This window comes from Adiantum capillus-veneris, chromosome 3 (genome assembly GCF_014529385.1).
Source record: "Adiantum capillus-veneris isolate H3 chromosome 3, ASM1452938v2, whole genome shotgun sequence".
NCBI lineage: Eukaryota > Viridiplantae > Streptophyta > Polypodiopsida > Polypodiales > Pteridaceae > Adiantum > Adiantum capillus-veneris.
In genome coordinates this window covers 118,065,287-118,081,074 of record NC_140933.1, presented here as the reverse complement: position 1 = coordinate 118,081,074, position 15,788 = coordinate 118,065,287, and the positions used below count along the sequence as shown (strand labels likewise).

General features: G+C 43.0%; 1 protein-coding gene across 1 annotated transcript in view; it reads right to left on the bottom strand.

The window, feature by feature from the left end:
- Positions 1-283: 283 nt before the first annotated feature.
- LOC147461570 (transmembrane 9 superfamily member 1-like) overlaps positions 284-15,788 on the bottom strand; it is a 39,410-nt gene continuing 23,905 nt past the window's right edge. The window contains exons 9-13 of the mRNA XM_086509081.1: positions 1,871-1,965; positions 1,656-1,786; positions 1,312-1,554; positions 811-1,084; positions 284-719 (exon numbers count right to left, since the gene is read on the bottom strand). Of these exons, the coding sequence (XP_086365207.1) occupies positions 652-719; positions 811-1,084; positions 1,312-1,554; positions 1,656-1,786; positions 1,871-1,965 (811 nt within the window). The 3' untranslated portion in view covers positions 284-651. The remainder of the gene's footprint in view (positions 720-810; positions 1,085-1,311; positions 1,555-1,655; positions 1,787-1,870; positions 1,966-15,788) is intronic.

Sequence of the window (15,788 nt, the reverse complement as noted above, 5' to 3'; positions counted from 1 at the left end):
TGTATGGATACCTCAATTTTTTTGGGAATGTAATCACGGTGAGCATTTAATCAATTTCACTTTGAAATTGGGTTGCCTTTGGACCAAAGGTGATAGCATGGTCCAATTATGCACACCCTAAAAAGACATGGCTTTCTCCTGTGACTCGAAATGGCATTGCCATAGCTCAAATCGCCCAGAAACAGAGTCACCAGCCCAAGTAGCCACAAATTAGGGAGATTAGGGAGGGCCCGGGCCGAGAGGGGGGGGGGGGGGGGGGGGGGGGGGGGGGGGTCCTATGACATTAAAAGAATATGCTATTAGATTGAGAAAACAGTGGAATTCCAAGTTCTTGAAATGCAACTCTATCTTTGTTGCAGCCGCCGAAGATACCTAGAATACATTTTCTTGACAACGCTCGTTCCTGATTACAGCATTTCCTGTACCACCAGATTGCCACCAACTTCTAAAAGAATCACCGGTGCCCCCAATTTGTATTGCTCTTGCTCAAACTTGTGAGAAGTGAACATTGGAAGGACCTCACAGATTATCTGGAACAAAATTTGTGGGGAATTCCATTGTACCATGTAGCCTTCTGACATTCAACATTTCCATGAGCTTTGCAAGCTTCTACAGCAATGAAAAATCCTCAACAGCATGGATCAATGGCTCTTAATCGCATTTAATATTCCGATAAATCCGCCTTACGAACATGGAAGAACCCAAGTAGCCAACAGCACCTACAATAGAACAACAATCCAAGAAACAATGCAGCATCAATACGCAACAAACATCTTCAGATGAGATAGATAACGAAGCTGTAGGAGTTACCACATAAGATTCCAAGTCCAAGGCAAAACATCAGGGTGTATCCAAAATAGAAACTCATTTGAAAGAACCCTGACATCTTGGTCTTCATGTAGTAATAATATATTGAGTACAGATACACATAAGCAGCAGTTGATGCTGCAGAAAAGAAGGATGTCCACTGCCAGTGATAATTTTCCGCATTAAGCAGAAAATAAGTTCCCACTATCGTGACACAAATGGTCACAATAAGGAGAATAACAAATACCAGTAGCATAAAACCATAGACATAATACACCTGCAAAATGATGAAAATTTATAATAGTAAGCAAACTTTCACAAGAAACAGACTATCCAGGGCTCATCCCAACAATAGGTGACCAGGAAATCCTAGGTGGTGCTTTGAGTGGAGCACTACCATAGAGCCTGAACTTTCCTTTATTTTAAAAGAGAAAAATTTAAGTAGCTTGCACACAAAAAGGTTCTAAATGAGCAACGTGCAAGCTTCTAAATGAGTACAGGTACCTTGTAGTTCCAAAACGAAGTGAATACGAAGTACATCTCTATGAAGATGCTTCCAAACGGTAGTAAACCTCCCATCAGTGAAATAATTGATGGCGTAAGATACCATTTCTTCTCGGGAATGGGACGAGGAATTGTCTTGACACGACATGGATTGTCTGGTGCACCACTCCAATTTCTACCAATTACCGTACCCAGTAGAGCTAATGGAAAAGAGATGAAGGCCCAAATGACAAAAACCACCACCTAAATAACAAAAATATTAGAAACGGATAAATAAAAAGTGCAGATACCATGGACCTAATGATAAAAGGAGAAATTACAGTGAGAAGAAATAAAGAGCGCACCATGGTGCCAAAGGGAATGGCTGCCAAAGAGCGATAAAAGATGGCTATTATGTTCAGTGCAAAACCAATGCTGAAGCACAAGAAAGGAAAGAGTGATGCCGTCAAAAGCATCGACTTGATCCAATACTTTCCTGTAAAATATCAGACGAAACGCTTGTTCAGCAAACAAGGAAAACGCTTGAGAAATGACTTGAGAAACCAAACGTGAGAGTTACCATCATTTCGGGAGTAAAGGCCGCCACTGACATATCCAGCAATGAATGATGTAAAAGCATAGCATATAATAAAAGCTGTGACAATTGCTCCACGTCTGCCAAAGGATACAAACAAAAATCATTTCTCAAAGTCAAATTGAGGTCGTATGCTTGGCCAGTGTCCCCTTCAGAGGCTGAACTTGTTCATGGACTAGCGAATATCCAAAAACTGTCCAGTAACTCAACCGAGGCAAGTTCCCCTCTAGAACAATGAATACACACACCAGAAAAAAGACCCATCTATCTTCTTAGCATTTTAGAGTATAGAGGGCTTCAAGTTACTGCTTGGAATGCAAGGTTAGACATAATTTACCATTCTTATTCGATTTCTTTTTAAAGGTGGTGCTTTCTGTCCCATTTTTGGGTGTTTGGAAATTGAGCCTTTTCAAATCCCTAAGTGATTTTTCTGCACAAGTCAGCACAGGTGTCTCCTACAGGCTACAGCCTCTTTATAGACTGTATTTTCACCACTCCAAAAAACAGGCAATTTCCCTTTCAACCTGGGTGACACCACATCAGCCTACTCTAAGCAGTCCTACTCTTAAGCAGTCTTTCTGTAACAATTTTAGCATAAGGCTATAAATTTATAAAAATTATTTTTGTACACAGAGATATGTTATGAATATAGTGGTACCAATTAAATTGATTTAAGACGAGTAAGTTTTTCCAGTGCAATGTGCCATCTAGGAAATGTAGCGGTATTTGGGTAGTATGATAAGTAGAGCAATAGCCAAATACAGTGCAGAAAGCATCAAAGCAAGCACACGTATCAGATGGTGTCCCTAGTTTTGTTCCGAAAGTCATGATTTAATAATTTTACTGTGGCCAGAGCAAGCAAACTACGTTTGGTGGAAGTAGCAAGGTCAAACGTGTTCCAGATTGCACTGAAACTCACCCTTTAATACTCATTTTTAAGCCAAAGGTTTAAAACGTTTTAAGAATAAGTGGCCAAGCCAGTATGAAAGGGGTCATATCTTACTAAACATTAAAATAAGCCAGAAAAAACTCAAAACCAGCGTGAAAAAAAATTGTTACGCTCAGATCAGTAACCAGCGCTACCCCTCCAGATGACAAACTTGCCACTTTTACACAACAAATTCTCTATGCCTTGCTATGAGGACTTTTGGCCCTATCTGTTGTGGGGGGCTCTGACAAAGCGCACACACGCACATAAGAACTCTCTCTCTCTCTCTCTCTCTCTCTCTCTCTCTCTCTCTCTCTCACTCAGTGCAGCCGTTTTTTGACCTAGTAGACAGCAGTCCACTCTTTTGATCATAACTTCTTCATCCGAACTCCGATTTGGGTGATCTATAGCCTCAATCGAAGAGCACGAAGTCCTCTACGCATTGATGTAAAGACAAAAAATTTCAGAGTTATGGAAGGCATTTCTATAGCAGCATTTCCGAAGTGAACAGGTTCAACAAAATTGATTCTCATCTCCTATTTTACATACAATGTCTTCCGGCACTCGCAAGGGTTCTTCTTCTTCAACAAGGTCCACAACCATTGTGGAAAATGATCCAAAATCTCCTGAGTGTGGAGATAGCAACACAACCACCCAACCAACGACATCGGAAACCATGATCATGACGTACTTGGTATCATTGCAGGAGACCGTAAACAAACAAGGCGAAGACTTACGAGCACTTGCAATGGAGAATGGCACACTCAGGGTACTTGTGGTTGAGAATGAGAATCTCAAGAGGACACTTGAGATGCAAACAACACGTTTGATGCAACTTGAAGAGGAAGTCAAGGAATGTAAATGCTCTCTTGTGGACTTGAATGCTTTGAAGGAGCGGATGAGTAAAGTAGAGCATGACCATGTATTGAAAGAGGAGAAATTTGACACTATGAGCCGGGATGTATGCGACATGAAAAATGTATGCACAAAGAAGTCTTGGGCTGATGTATGTGGTAGCAATGTGGTTTCTAATTCCTCACTCATGCAAGCTATGGTTCAAACAAAGAATGTTGAGAATGTGGATGTGGAGGAGTTGAAGGAACGGGAGCGACGTTCCAAGAACATTGTTATTCGTGGAATTCCCGAAGAGAAGTTAGAGACACCTCCTTCTCTTGCCATTGTTATTGAAGATTTCTTCAAAACCCACTTTGGCATGTCCGGAGTTATGGTCTATGGAGCACATAAAGTGGGGAAGCAAGGAGCTCCTCGCTCGGGAGAACGGCCAATTGTATGCACCATGCCAGATGAGACCAAGAGAAAGATTATCCTTGATAATAGTTGGATCTATTTGAGGGATACAAAATGTTTTGTATGTGAAGATCGCACTATTAAGCAACAAAATATGCGTCGCAAGGCATATGAGGAAAAGAATAATAAAAACAAGGAGATCTCTCATGAAAAAAATGTGTCCAAGGAGGAGGCAAGTCTCTCAAGCAAATAGGGATGCGTGACCTATGAGACCGAGTTACAATTGAAAATATGCTTTTGGAATTGTAATGGATACCCATGGAATGCGGGGGTTGGCATTGATGAACTAACAAGCAAAGCCGATATTGTACTTCTTGTTGAAACTTGGGAGCATGATACACAAAGGATTAACGGCTTGGAGGATTACAATGTACATTCATTGATGTGGTCAAAGAATCTCAAGCAACGAAGAGGACAAGGAGGGTTAGCATGTATGGTTAAGAAAGGATTAGAAGATTTTGTATCAATTGTGAAAGATGACAAGTACAAACGTTATGTATGGCTGAAAATTATGATACCAAAAAGAGCACCCATTTTTGTAGCCGGTTGCTACATTCCTCATCATGATTCTCCCTTTTATGCTTGCATGGATAGAGATCAACCATTTTCTGATTTGGAAGAGGACATTGCTTATTTCAAATGTGAAGGTGATGTTATTGTATTTGGGGATATGAATGCTCGCACAAAAACATTGCAACATGATACTCAACAATTTGATATGCCATACATTTCAAGGGAGTTGGAGGAAGTTCACTTGTATGATCGTACTTCAATGGATGAGAAAGAGCCGGATCACTATGGAAAGTTACTTTTACACATGTGTAATAGCACGGGTATGCTCATTGCCAATGGTGTATCTTTGTGGAGTGGAACCAATGGATTTACATGTAGAAGACATAATGGGGATAGTGTGATTGACTATATGCTACTCTCTGAAGCCATCATGTATTGCATAAAGAGTTTTATGTTTGGTCAATGGACCCCGGAATCCGACCATCGCACCTTATGTATTGACTTTTCATGTGGAGAAGCAACTAAGCATGATAATCTCAGCCAAAGGAAAGAGAAGTTATCACTATGTATGGATTTCAAACGGGCACCAATGTACATTGAAATGGTTGAGCAAAAATTATGGATGACAAAGCTTCAATGTGATGCACCATTGGAAACTAAATGGGAAGCTTTCAAAAAAGCTATTTGTTCTTGTGCGGAAGAATGCTTTGCCATAAAGCATCTCCATGGTATCAACAAAGATAGATCACGCAAAAGGTGGTTTGATAAAGAATGTCAAGATACTCAAAAGTCCTTGATAAAGCTTGATGCAACTATGGACAAAGACAACTATCAAAGTCATTTGCATACATACAAGGCATTGATTCAAAAGAAGAGAAGAAGATGGGAAGTAAAGCAACAAGAATTTCAAGTCCAAGAAAAGGCACATGCATGTGGAAGATTTTGGAGAAACTTGAGAGGCAAGCGGGTTGAGAATTTTGGTAACTTGAGTCTAGTGGATATGTACACACATTGTAGGCAATTATATGAGCAAGAAAATACTGAAAAAATGTCATTTTATGGTTCACTCCCATGTATGCCGTCTTTTTTTACTATTGAGGATGTATGCGGTGGGCTTCAAAAGTTGGCCACTCGCAAAGCGGGAGATCTTCAAGGTATCAAGCCGGAGATGATCAAATGGACAGGAGATTTTACCCATGAGTGGATGTGTGATATGTTCAACCTTGCACTTCAACATGGTATGCCTTATGATTGGAGTACTAATTGGGTTAAGCCTTTGCATAAAGGAGGGGATGTAAAGAATGTAAGCAACTACCGGACTATAATGATTGGGTCTCTTATGGCAAAGTTGTTTGGGTGCATAATGGAGATGAAATTGAGTGACTGGGCTGAAGAGAATGACAAGCGTGCAAAGGGACAAGCGGGTTTTCGTCGATGCCATAGCACCATTGATCATCTTGTCACTCTTCGTGTTCTCATGGAGGAAAGTCGGTTGAAAGGCAAGCGATTGTATTGTTGTTTTGTGGACTTTAAGAAAGCCTTTGATATGATTCCACGTAACAATTTGTGGAGAAGGATGGAAGAACTCCAAGTGCCAAGTGAGTTTATGCTTGCGGTTTCTCGAATCTATGAGAAGGTGATTTGTCAATTGCGCATGGGAAGAGAAATTTCAGAAATTTTTGTAAGCACTATTGGGGTTAAACAAGGATGTCCATTGTCACCAACTCTCTTTGGTCTATGCATCGATCAATTGGAACAAATGGTACTTGACTTTATGCAAGAAGAAGGCATTGAAGAGGTCACTATTTGCAATGCGGTAATCATGCTTTTGTTGTATGCAGATGATGTAGTGCTTCTAGCACACACTTTAGAAGATGCACAAAAGCTTATGGTTGTCCTTGAGAACTTTTGCTTGCATAGTGGGCTGATTGTAAATGAATCCAAAACAAAGGTTATGCTTGTGAAAACCAATTATAAGGAGAAGCCATGCATTGTGTACAACAACGAGACACTTGAAGTTGTTGAGAGCTTTAAGTACCTTGGCCTTGAGGTTCCATCCAATCACAAGTGGCATGAATGTGCTATGCGTCGTTTGGAAGCGGGAAAGAGAGCATATTATGCATTTGAGAACATGTGTAATGCGGGAAACATCAAGTGTTGGGTTCTCAAGAAGTATCTTTTTGATGCATTGGTGACACCGGTTCTTCTTTATGGAGTTGAAGTGTGGGGCGGGAGCATCTCAAAGTCTACTTGGAAAGAGTTTGAGAATGTCCAAAAGCATTTTCTTACAAACTTTCTCCAAGTTAAGACACAAAAACCATATATGCTTCTACTTCTTGAGTCGGGATCTCTTCCAATTGAGGTTATAGGCATGGAAAGGGTTGTGGAGTACATGATAAAGATGCGTCAAAACCCCTCACATCGACTTCCTACAATTGCATGGGAAGCAAGCAAAAAAGTTCAAAAGACGCATAAAAGCAAGATCTTGAGCACGGGATGGATGCAAGACATAAAGAAGTGGTTTGGGAGATGGGATGCATTACACTTGCTACATGATGCTTCAATTGACTCTCAAGTGAATGAAGCTTTTCTACAACGCCAATGTATTACGGCTTGGGAGAAATCCGATGGGTCACGCTTCATACATTACACCACCTATATTGCCCCCAACTACAAAACCATGTTCTTCGCTGAGAGAGGAAACCGTACTCACACTTACATGCTTGAGCCTATTCCCTTGTCCGCGATACGCACTATCGCAGCAATTCGGCTTAGCTCCCATTTCCTTCGATGCGAGATAGGGCGTTGAGGCAATGGAGAAGAGTCAAATCGATTGTGCACATTATGCTCACTGCAAGTTCGAGAGTCTGAGTACCACACACTACTAGAGTGCTCAGCTTTTGATCACATCCGAACTTGCTTCTCTCACATTTTCACCCATAACTTAGACCTACACACTTTCCTCTCCCAGCCAAAGTGTGGGCTCTCCATTGCGACTCTCATCACTACAATTTTGGAGCATCGAGAGTCACTCATCAGCCATACACATACTACATCACATGTAACTTTGGTCCCATAGGTCATATTTGACCTCCGAGCACGATAATAAAATCTATCTATCTATCTCTCTCTCTCTCACACATAACAGGTCGAGTTCAACTCTCCTCCTTGGCTAGATCTTTAAGGTCTCTTGGGATAGTTTCCTACGACTTTGAAACTCTCTTCTTCTCGGGTGTGTGTGTAGCTGTGGGTGTGGGTGTGGGTGTGGGTGTGGGTGTGGGTGTGCTAATACAAGAGGAAAATGGTATAACCTTTCTATCACCCAAGTGTGGTAGATTGGTTATGCCATTTCCCTCTTGAATAACAGGTCTTGAGTTCGACTCTCCTCGTCGGCTAGATCTTTAAGGTCTCTTGGGATAGTTTCCTACGACGTTAAAACTCTCTTCTTCTTGAGTGTGTGTGTGGGTGTGGGTGTGCTAATAAAAAGAGGAAATTGGTATAACCTTTCTATAACCCAAGTGTGGTAGATTGGTTATGCCATTTCCCTCTTGAATAACAGGTCTTGAGTTCAACTCTCCTCGTCGGCTAGATCTTTAAGGTCTCTTGGGATAGTTTCCTACGACATTAAAACTCTCTTCTTCCCCAATGTGGGTGTGGGTGTGTGTGCGCGCGCGCGCCCGCACCCTTAAAAAAAGAGGAAATTGGTATAACCTTTCTATCACCCAAGCGTGGTAGATTGGTTATGCCATTTCCCTCTTGAATAACAGGTCTTGAGTTCGACTCTCCTTGTCGGCTAGATCTTTAAGGTCTCTTGGGATAGTTTCCTACGACGTTAAAACTCTCTTCTTCTCTTCTCCTCCTCCTCCTCTCTCTCTCTCTCTCTCTCTCTCTCTCTCTCTCTCTCTCTCTCTCTCTCTCTCTCTCTCTCTCTCTCTCTCTCTCTCTCTCTCTCGTTGTGCAGAGACTAAGGAACGTACACGGAGGTGGAGGGCAACCAGCAAGTGCTTGTGCATGTCCCTCAGTAGATAGCAGTACTCATACAAGTGCTTTGTTGGCTGTTTAGACAGTTTTCAGCCCTCGAACAAGCTCCAAAAGACTAAATTTCAGCAAGAGAGACCTTGTTTTGGCACTCCTAGAAGAAGGTAGATACTAGAAGTAACCTCTCTCACACAAAGGACTACAACGCGCATCAAAGATAGCCACTACAGGTATCTTAAATTGTCACAAAGTGATGACGTGGCTACCGACAGCAAAAACCCTAATTTCTACCAAAAACCCTAAAAATCCTGCAAACCCTGAAATCTGCCAGAAGCCCTAATTTTCAGAAACCCTAATTTCTGGAAACCCTAATTTTGCAGAAACCCTAAGTGGCTGAAAAACCCTAAATCTGGAGCCAGTGCCACGTGGCAGCAGTGTACGGATTTCCGAGAATTGCGGCGCAGATTGCGGAGGTGAAAAGCAGCTGCATGAGCGATGCAATTTGAGAAGGATAGAGAGAGAGAGAGAGAGAGAGAGAGAGAGAGAGAGAGAGAGTTGATTGCTTTTATTTTACTTGCTCTCATTGGGAGGGAGAGAGAGAGAGAGAGAGAGAGAGAGAGAGAGAGAGAGAGAGAGAGAGAGAATCTGCTTTTGCTTTCAAGCTTTTGGTGCTCTACTTTTGGGCATCCCTTGTAACCTTTAAATTAGTGGTTTAGGGCTCACTTCTCAGAGCATCTAGACGCAGAGTCTGAGAGTGAAACCCTAACCGCTCTCTTGTACTTTGAAGATTGATTAATACAAAAAGAAATACCGAAAGGGACGCCAGTCTTTGGGCCAATATCTCTAGGCACGGAACTCCGTCGGGCCAATGCAAATCTATTGTGATCTGTGAATTGTTTTGAAGTGGTTATTTGGTGTTGTCACGATTGATTCTTGACTTGGAGTGTCCAAGTCTGTTACATAAATTCCAACCACGACGCATCAAAATAGCTTCAGAAGGGCCAGTTCATGTGCTTTGTAAGAATTAGTTAATCAGTAGACAGCAGATCCGCCCTAGCGTTAGCAGATCCCGCAAAAGACAGCAAATTCCCAAAGTTAGCAGATTTCCACCGTAGGAAGCAGAATTCAGCCTAGCGTTTTTGGTTTGCAGATCTTCCTCAACGCTTTGCAATTCAATCGCGACAAATTCAGCCCTAGGACCAGCGTTTTCAGTTTTCAGCACATAGACTCCGCAGAAGAAGTCCCGAACCTCGCAGATCTCACCTTCCCGTAGCAGATCCTTGCCGCACGTGCCACGGTCAGATCCCGCAAAGTTCGCAGTTTCAGCCCGGAAAACGCAGATTTCAGCATCTGCGTTTTCAGCGCCTCGTCGTCGCATCATCGCCATCGACATCGTCACCGACATAGAGTCAAAATTCAGCAGATAAAGATTTTCAGATTTCAGCATCTGCGTTTTCAGTGCCTCGTCGTCACGATCGACATCGTCACCGACATAGAGTCAGAATTCAGCAGATAAAGATCTGCAGATTTCAGCCCTTAGCATTTTCAGATTTCAGCCCGTCTCGTCGTCGTCCTCATCGTCGTCAACATCGTCCACAAGTCCAAGCATTGTAGAGATTTGTGCAATCATAAGTAGGTCCGCTCTCGCCATAGAGAGTGGGGCCTTCAGAGGAGGGTTTAACAACATTCTGGTGTCGTATTCTTCCCTCTCTATCTCTCAGTTTCAGCACCTTCAATCACAATGTTCTCCACTTTGTTTGTGTCCATTGCACTCTCTCACTAAAGGAACGGAAGGCTCTCCCTTCCGTAAGTAAAAGGAACCTTGAGCACAATTCAAAGCACTCATCTTGAGTAAAGTTCAACATTTACTTCCGTTGCACCTTACATTCGCAGGTTCTCGCAGGTCTCTCACAAGTTCTCGTGCATCTTTGGCGAGTTGATGCATGAAATAAAAAAACTCTCTCGTGATGTACGGGCATCAACATGTCGCACAAGGCCAACCCGTATTGGACACTTTATACTATTGTTCTCCAGGTGGTCAAAACACCAGGGCAAGCAAGGGCAAGAACACCGATGTGGACATGTAAATTCTGTATAGACTGTCATACAAGCACTGTGACTCGTGTCATACAAGTACTGTGACTTGTGTGGTTACGCATTGTACACAAACATTGTGGACATTGCAATAAAGTGCCATGGAAATTGAGGGACAACCTTATTTCCAACAATGGGTTCTACAAATGTGACAGTATCGCAGTGTGCACAAGATGCATTGTATGATGCTTTTGTGGATGGGTTAACTTGAACACATAAAGGAGAAGCATCGGTCCAACCCGCAAGTAGTAGGAAGAGGGCACATCTTGATGATGATGAGGTTGACGAGGAGACTCTCCCACATGCTTGGCAAACCACCTTGCCATTTGTTGTGAATGCGTACTCTTGGGTGAAAGAGCGGCAACGTCTTCCGGAGATGGAGACTGCTAGCACTCTAGTCTCTAATAGAGAGAAAAATCTCCTTCAATGTCTTACAGACTAACCAATGGACGAGAATGGTACGAGCGATTGCGTAGATTGGCATGACAGCCATGGACCAGTCTTGACTATACAAAGATACATACGACAATCCTAGATGAGCCATAGTTACCCGGAACGGGAACAGGAAACGGGAATGGGAGGGTCCGGAACGAGACGGGAACGGGAACGGGGCCAGAACGGTCGGCTAGAGCAAGGCTTGAGCTACCTCCATTCAGCTTAGTCCCAAATAAACTCCTAAACAACCCAAAAACTGCCCCCAAATCTGCCTTTAAACCTGCCCTCAAATTGCGCCAAATATGTTCCCCAAATCTGCCCCCAAATGCATACTTTTGCCCGTTCCACCCCGAGTTTCGTCGTTCCGTCTCATGTTCCCCCCATTCCGGAACACCATTCCGGTTACACTCCGTTCTGGAACGGTGTTCCATTCCCGACTCCGTTTTGGGAATGGGACTCGTCCGGAACACCGTTTCGGAACGTTTCGGTTGTGTTCCGCCGATTCCCTGTTACACTGAGATGAGCACAGGGCTTTGATTGGCAAAGCTTTGACTCCTGTCAAGGCTGTATGGCAAGAGTTTGGGTACACATTTATTTTTGACGGTGGAGTGACATAAGGAAGCGACACAAGATCAACATCCTCGTGTTGTCATGTTTGGGCACCTACTCTCGCGTGCAGTGGATGCAAGGGTGGCAAGTGAGAGGATTACAGGTGAGTTTATTTACGGCCATATCCGACATGCAATCATTGAGGTGGCACAGAGAATGTTGTACAAGTAGTCACAGATAATGCATCAAACTGCAAGGCCATGGAGAGATGGTGGAGGCAGAGTTCCAAACCGTTGTGGGGACCCCTTGTGCAACACATTGTTTGGATTTGCTTATGGAGGGCATAGGTAAATTCTCATGGGTGCAACCTACTATCTCTCATGCTGCAAAGATCACTACCTTCTTCCGCAAGAAGCATCAGGTTTTGTCCATATTCAAGAGCCATTCTACATTGGACATGACTAGACCCTCCAAGACTAGGTTTTCTTACGTGTACCTAGTGCTTCACATGCTCTATAAGGTGAGAGATGCACTATTTCCGGTTGTTGTGGATCAAAAGTGGAGCTTGCTACACCATGCTCAAGACGAGCGTATCCAATACATGCAGAGGAGAGTGCTTGATGAGACTAGTAGGAGAGGAGAGTGCTTGATGAGACTGGCAGAGGAGAGTACTATCTCTCATGCAGAGGAGAGTGCTTGATGAGACTGGCAGGAGGTGCACTGCCTCATAAGGCTCTTCAACCTATTTACATTCCCTTGCCGGTTACTTACATGGAGGGCTCGACATTGAGTCTAGTTTTTCATCTATTCACGTAGATGAAAAAACCAGATCTCCTCTTGCCGCATGCTTACACCGAAGCAATAAGATCTTAGCTACTTGCAACTCCTTCGCCTTTTAATCTTAGCTTTTGCAACTCCATTGCCTTTCTAACGTTTGTGTCTCCTTGGGAAGCGTTCTGAGATCTTTGCTATCGTAGAGAGTAGACGGACATTCATAATTGAATGGGAGGACTACATTGCTTTACCCTCTCTACAAGAAGCCTAGCTTGTTTCATGATACCACCTTGTCCACCTTACACTCGCACTACATCAACAAAATGTTCTCGCAAGATGAGCAGCTCATCATTGATTCTGAGTTCGTGAGCTGCATGAACAATGTTGGTCCGTCCTTTGTGAGAGTTGTAGGATTGAGAGAGAAGGCCTCCAAGTTTCCTTTCCCATGGTGACAAAGGAGTGGTTTGGTCTCATGTGTAGCAAGTGGTTACAAAGGTTATGTTCCATAAGTTACTAGTCCCCCTTCTTTATGCAGGAGATGCATGATAGAGTGATTGGCCTTGATGTTGCCTCTTGTCTTGGAGAGGATGGGTTGACTAGACAGTTCTTTTTGCAGTCTTGGGATGCTACCCCGCTAGGCTTTCTGGTTTTTCTCACATGCATCAACTGAGCAATTCTACAAGCCAAGTGGCAAACATTGACATACAAGAGTCGACACTTGTGACTTGATAGATCATGAATCTTATTAGCTTGAAAGAGGATACGGTGAGTGAGGCGACATAGCTTTGGAAGACCTATCCTTCCATGAAACTGACAAGCAAAATATAGCAAGCTAATCAGCCGTAAACAAATGCTCAAAATAATATGAAGCTATGTCAAGGACCTCATCAAGATCCGTATGTAACATGTCTGTTGAATCATGTAAGGCTCTAATGGAAGTCCCCTTGGGACGTTCTCGAGAGTGCGTAAAGGAATCCTTATTCATCCTTTCCACTTTGGATATCCATGTCCAGACCGAAGCATGATAGGCGAATTCCGATTTCTCACTCTGAATGTGACTAAGTGTCTCTTTGGTGTCAACCTCGCGCTCTCCCAATACCTCATCTCCTGGAAACTCCAAAAGTTACCAATGAATGCAACTCAAACGCTCACTCCCTACAGAACAGGCCTCCTTGTCCCTCTGCAACTGTCTATTTGCAAGCCTCAACACGAAGTCTCGTATGCGCGATCCTCATCTAGACATTGAGGAAATCTCAAACCTCACAAGCAAAGAAACTGAGGCATGATCAAAGAGCATTGTGCCACGCCAAATCGTAAATGTCCCACCATGAGATGCTCCTAAGGGTAATGAGCCATGCTCTCACCTTGCTCCATAGAGCTACGTCAAGTCACTGTGAGTTCCATCTGAAAGGCTTCAAAATATAGTTGCAATAGTTTAGTGAATCAACCAATTCACACTCATTTCCATCCATTTGGCATCCAACGATGGATAGTTCTTGAACTTCACCAAGTAGTGTCTTGCAACCTTTCCTCTAACCTCCCTTTCCTTATGTGCCAATATTTGTTCAGGAACAAGAATCTCACCAATTCTTCCACTTCGGGATGTTCCTTATCAAGCATATTCTCTGGCACATCACCAACAAAGGGCCTTAGAAGGCTGACATGAAAAGCATTATGTATTTTCAAGCCTTCTGGTAGCTTCAACCTATAGGCTACATCGCTGATCTAATCTGAAATCAGGAAAGGACCATAATATCGCATACTGAGCTTTAGAAACAATCGTTCTTTTTTTTTTCCTTTTCCTTAACCTGGCCTTTTCAAAGCGCAAAAGTACCCAATCACCAAGTGGAAATACAAGTTCACGACGGTGACAATCGGTAGCTTTCTTTTGCTTAGCCTGAGTCTTCTCGAGAGCAATCTTTATCTTCCTGTATGTTTCATCCATACCTTGCACATGTATGTATGCCTCAAATATATTGTACTTAGTTTTCAAAATGGGTGGGATTTTCTTCCCTCCTTCCTAGGTTACTTACTATATGTTCACATCCAGAGATCCACTTCTTGTAATTGCGTACTTTTTAACATAGGAACAAGAAATCTAGCATCTTGGACCGCAAAAAAATGTCATTTCGGCAAGCTTGAACCTAAAAGGGCATACAAAAATCCAACATGTTCCAGTTTGCAATTTAGTACTGCAAGAACATTTGTGGAAAAATTGAAGTATCCATTGTTGATAAGGAGAAATGGTAAAAGCGTCCATCTCAACAACTTACAACAGCATCTTTGAAACATCCCTAAAAACAAACACCAAGTAATGGTGTGGAGAAGACTTCTAATGAGCATTCCCTTCAACCCATGATGAAATTCTCCTCACTTCATAAGTTTCTTCCCTTACAAAAAGACATCTTTATTCCATGACTTACCACATGCATCCTCGTATGTGGTGGCTTCATCAATCTCCATAGTTGAGCTAAGAAGAGAAAACTCAAAATCCTCAAAGGTTGATGTACCTCTTTGGCAAACCCTTTTTTTGCGAATCAATATATTCTCCTTGCGAATGTTCTTTCTAGCATAGGCCATAGGCAAAGGGAACACATGGAACGAGGGCTCAAAACAAAGAAATGTCCATTCCTGAATAAGGAAACCTGTTTCCCAAAAAGAAAAATTCCAGTTATCATTGTTCTCATATGGATTTAGTGAGACAGTTTTAGACTCTTTGTCAGATGCAGCGGAATTGCAATGATGAAGATCTAGGTTTTACACTTCCACAAATCCTTTACTTTCTTTCCTTGCGTTAGTGATTCCTTTTAGCTTGAATGATGGTTCCTTTTCCTTTCCCTTGAAGAAAAGGAATGAGAATGCAATAGAGATGTGTAGAGAAGGGGGGAAGAGGGGGGGGGGGGGGGGGGGGGGGGGGGGGGGATGACACCCGATGGGGTCTCAACCAACCTTCTCAAGGCCCCCCCACACTGTTGCCGATGTGGTATTTGCTTTAGATTGCATAAATGAAATGTACACACATACAATACCTCAAGTGCAGACTCTACTGACCCGAATGATGATTGTCGCCACGGTCACTCCTCAAGATGAGGCACCTCCAGGGCTGATTTGATGCACCTTTGAATCCTTCTCGATGTGGGATTGCGGATGGCCACCAAGGGGAATATCAAGGGCTGAATTGCGCTCCCGACGTGAGAGGAATGAAGGGCCAAAAGCTGGCTGCAAAAATGCAGATCTGCGACGTAAAACGCACCAGATCTCTCACGTAAAGTAGGGGTGAAAACGCAGATATCGATGACGACGACTATGGACAGCAATGGAGCA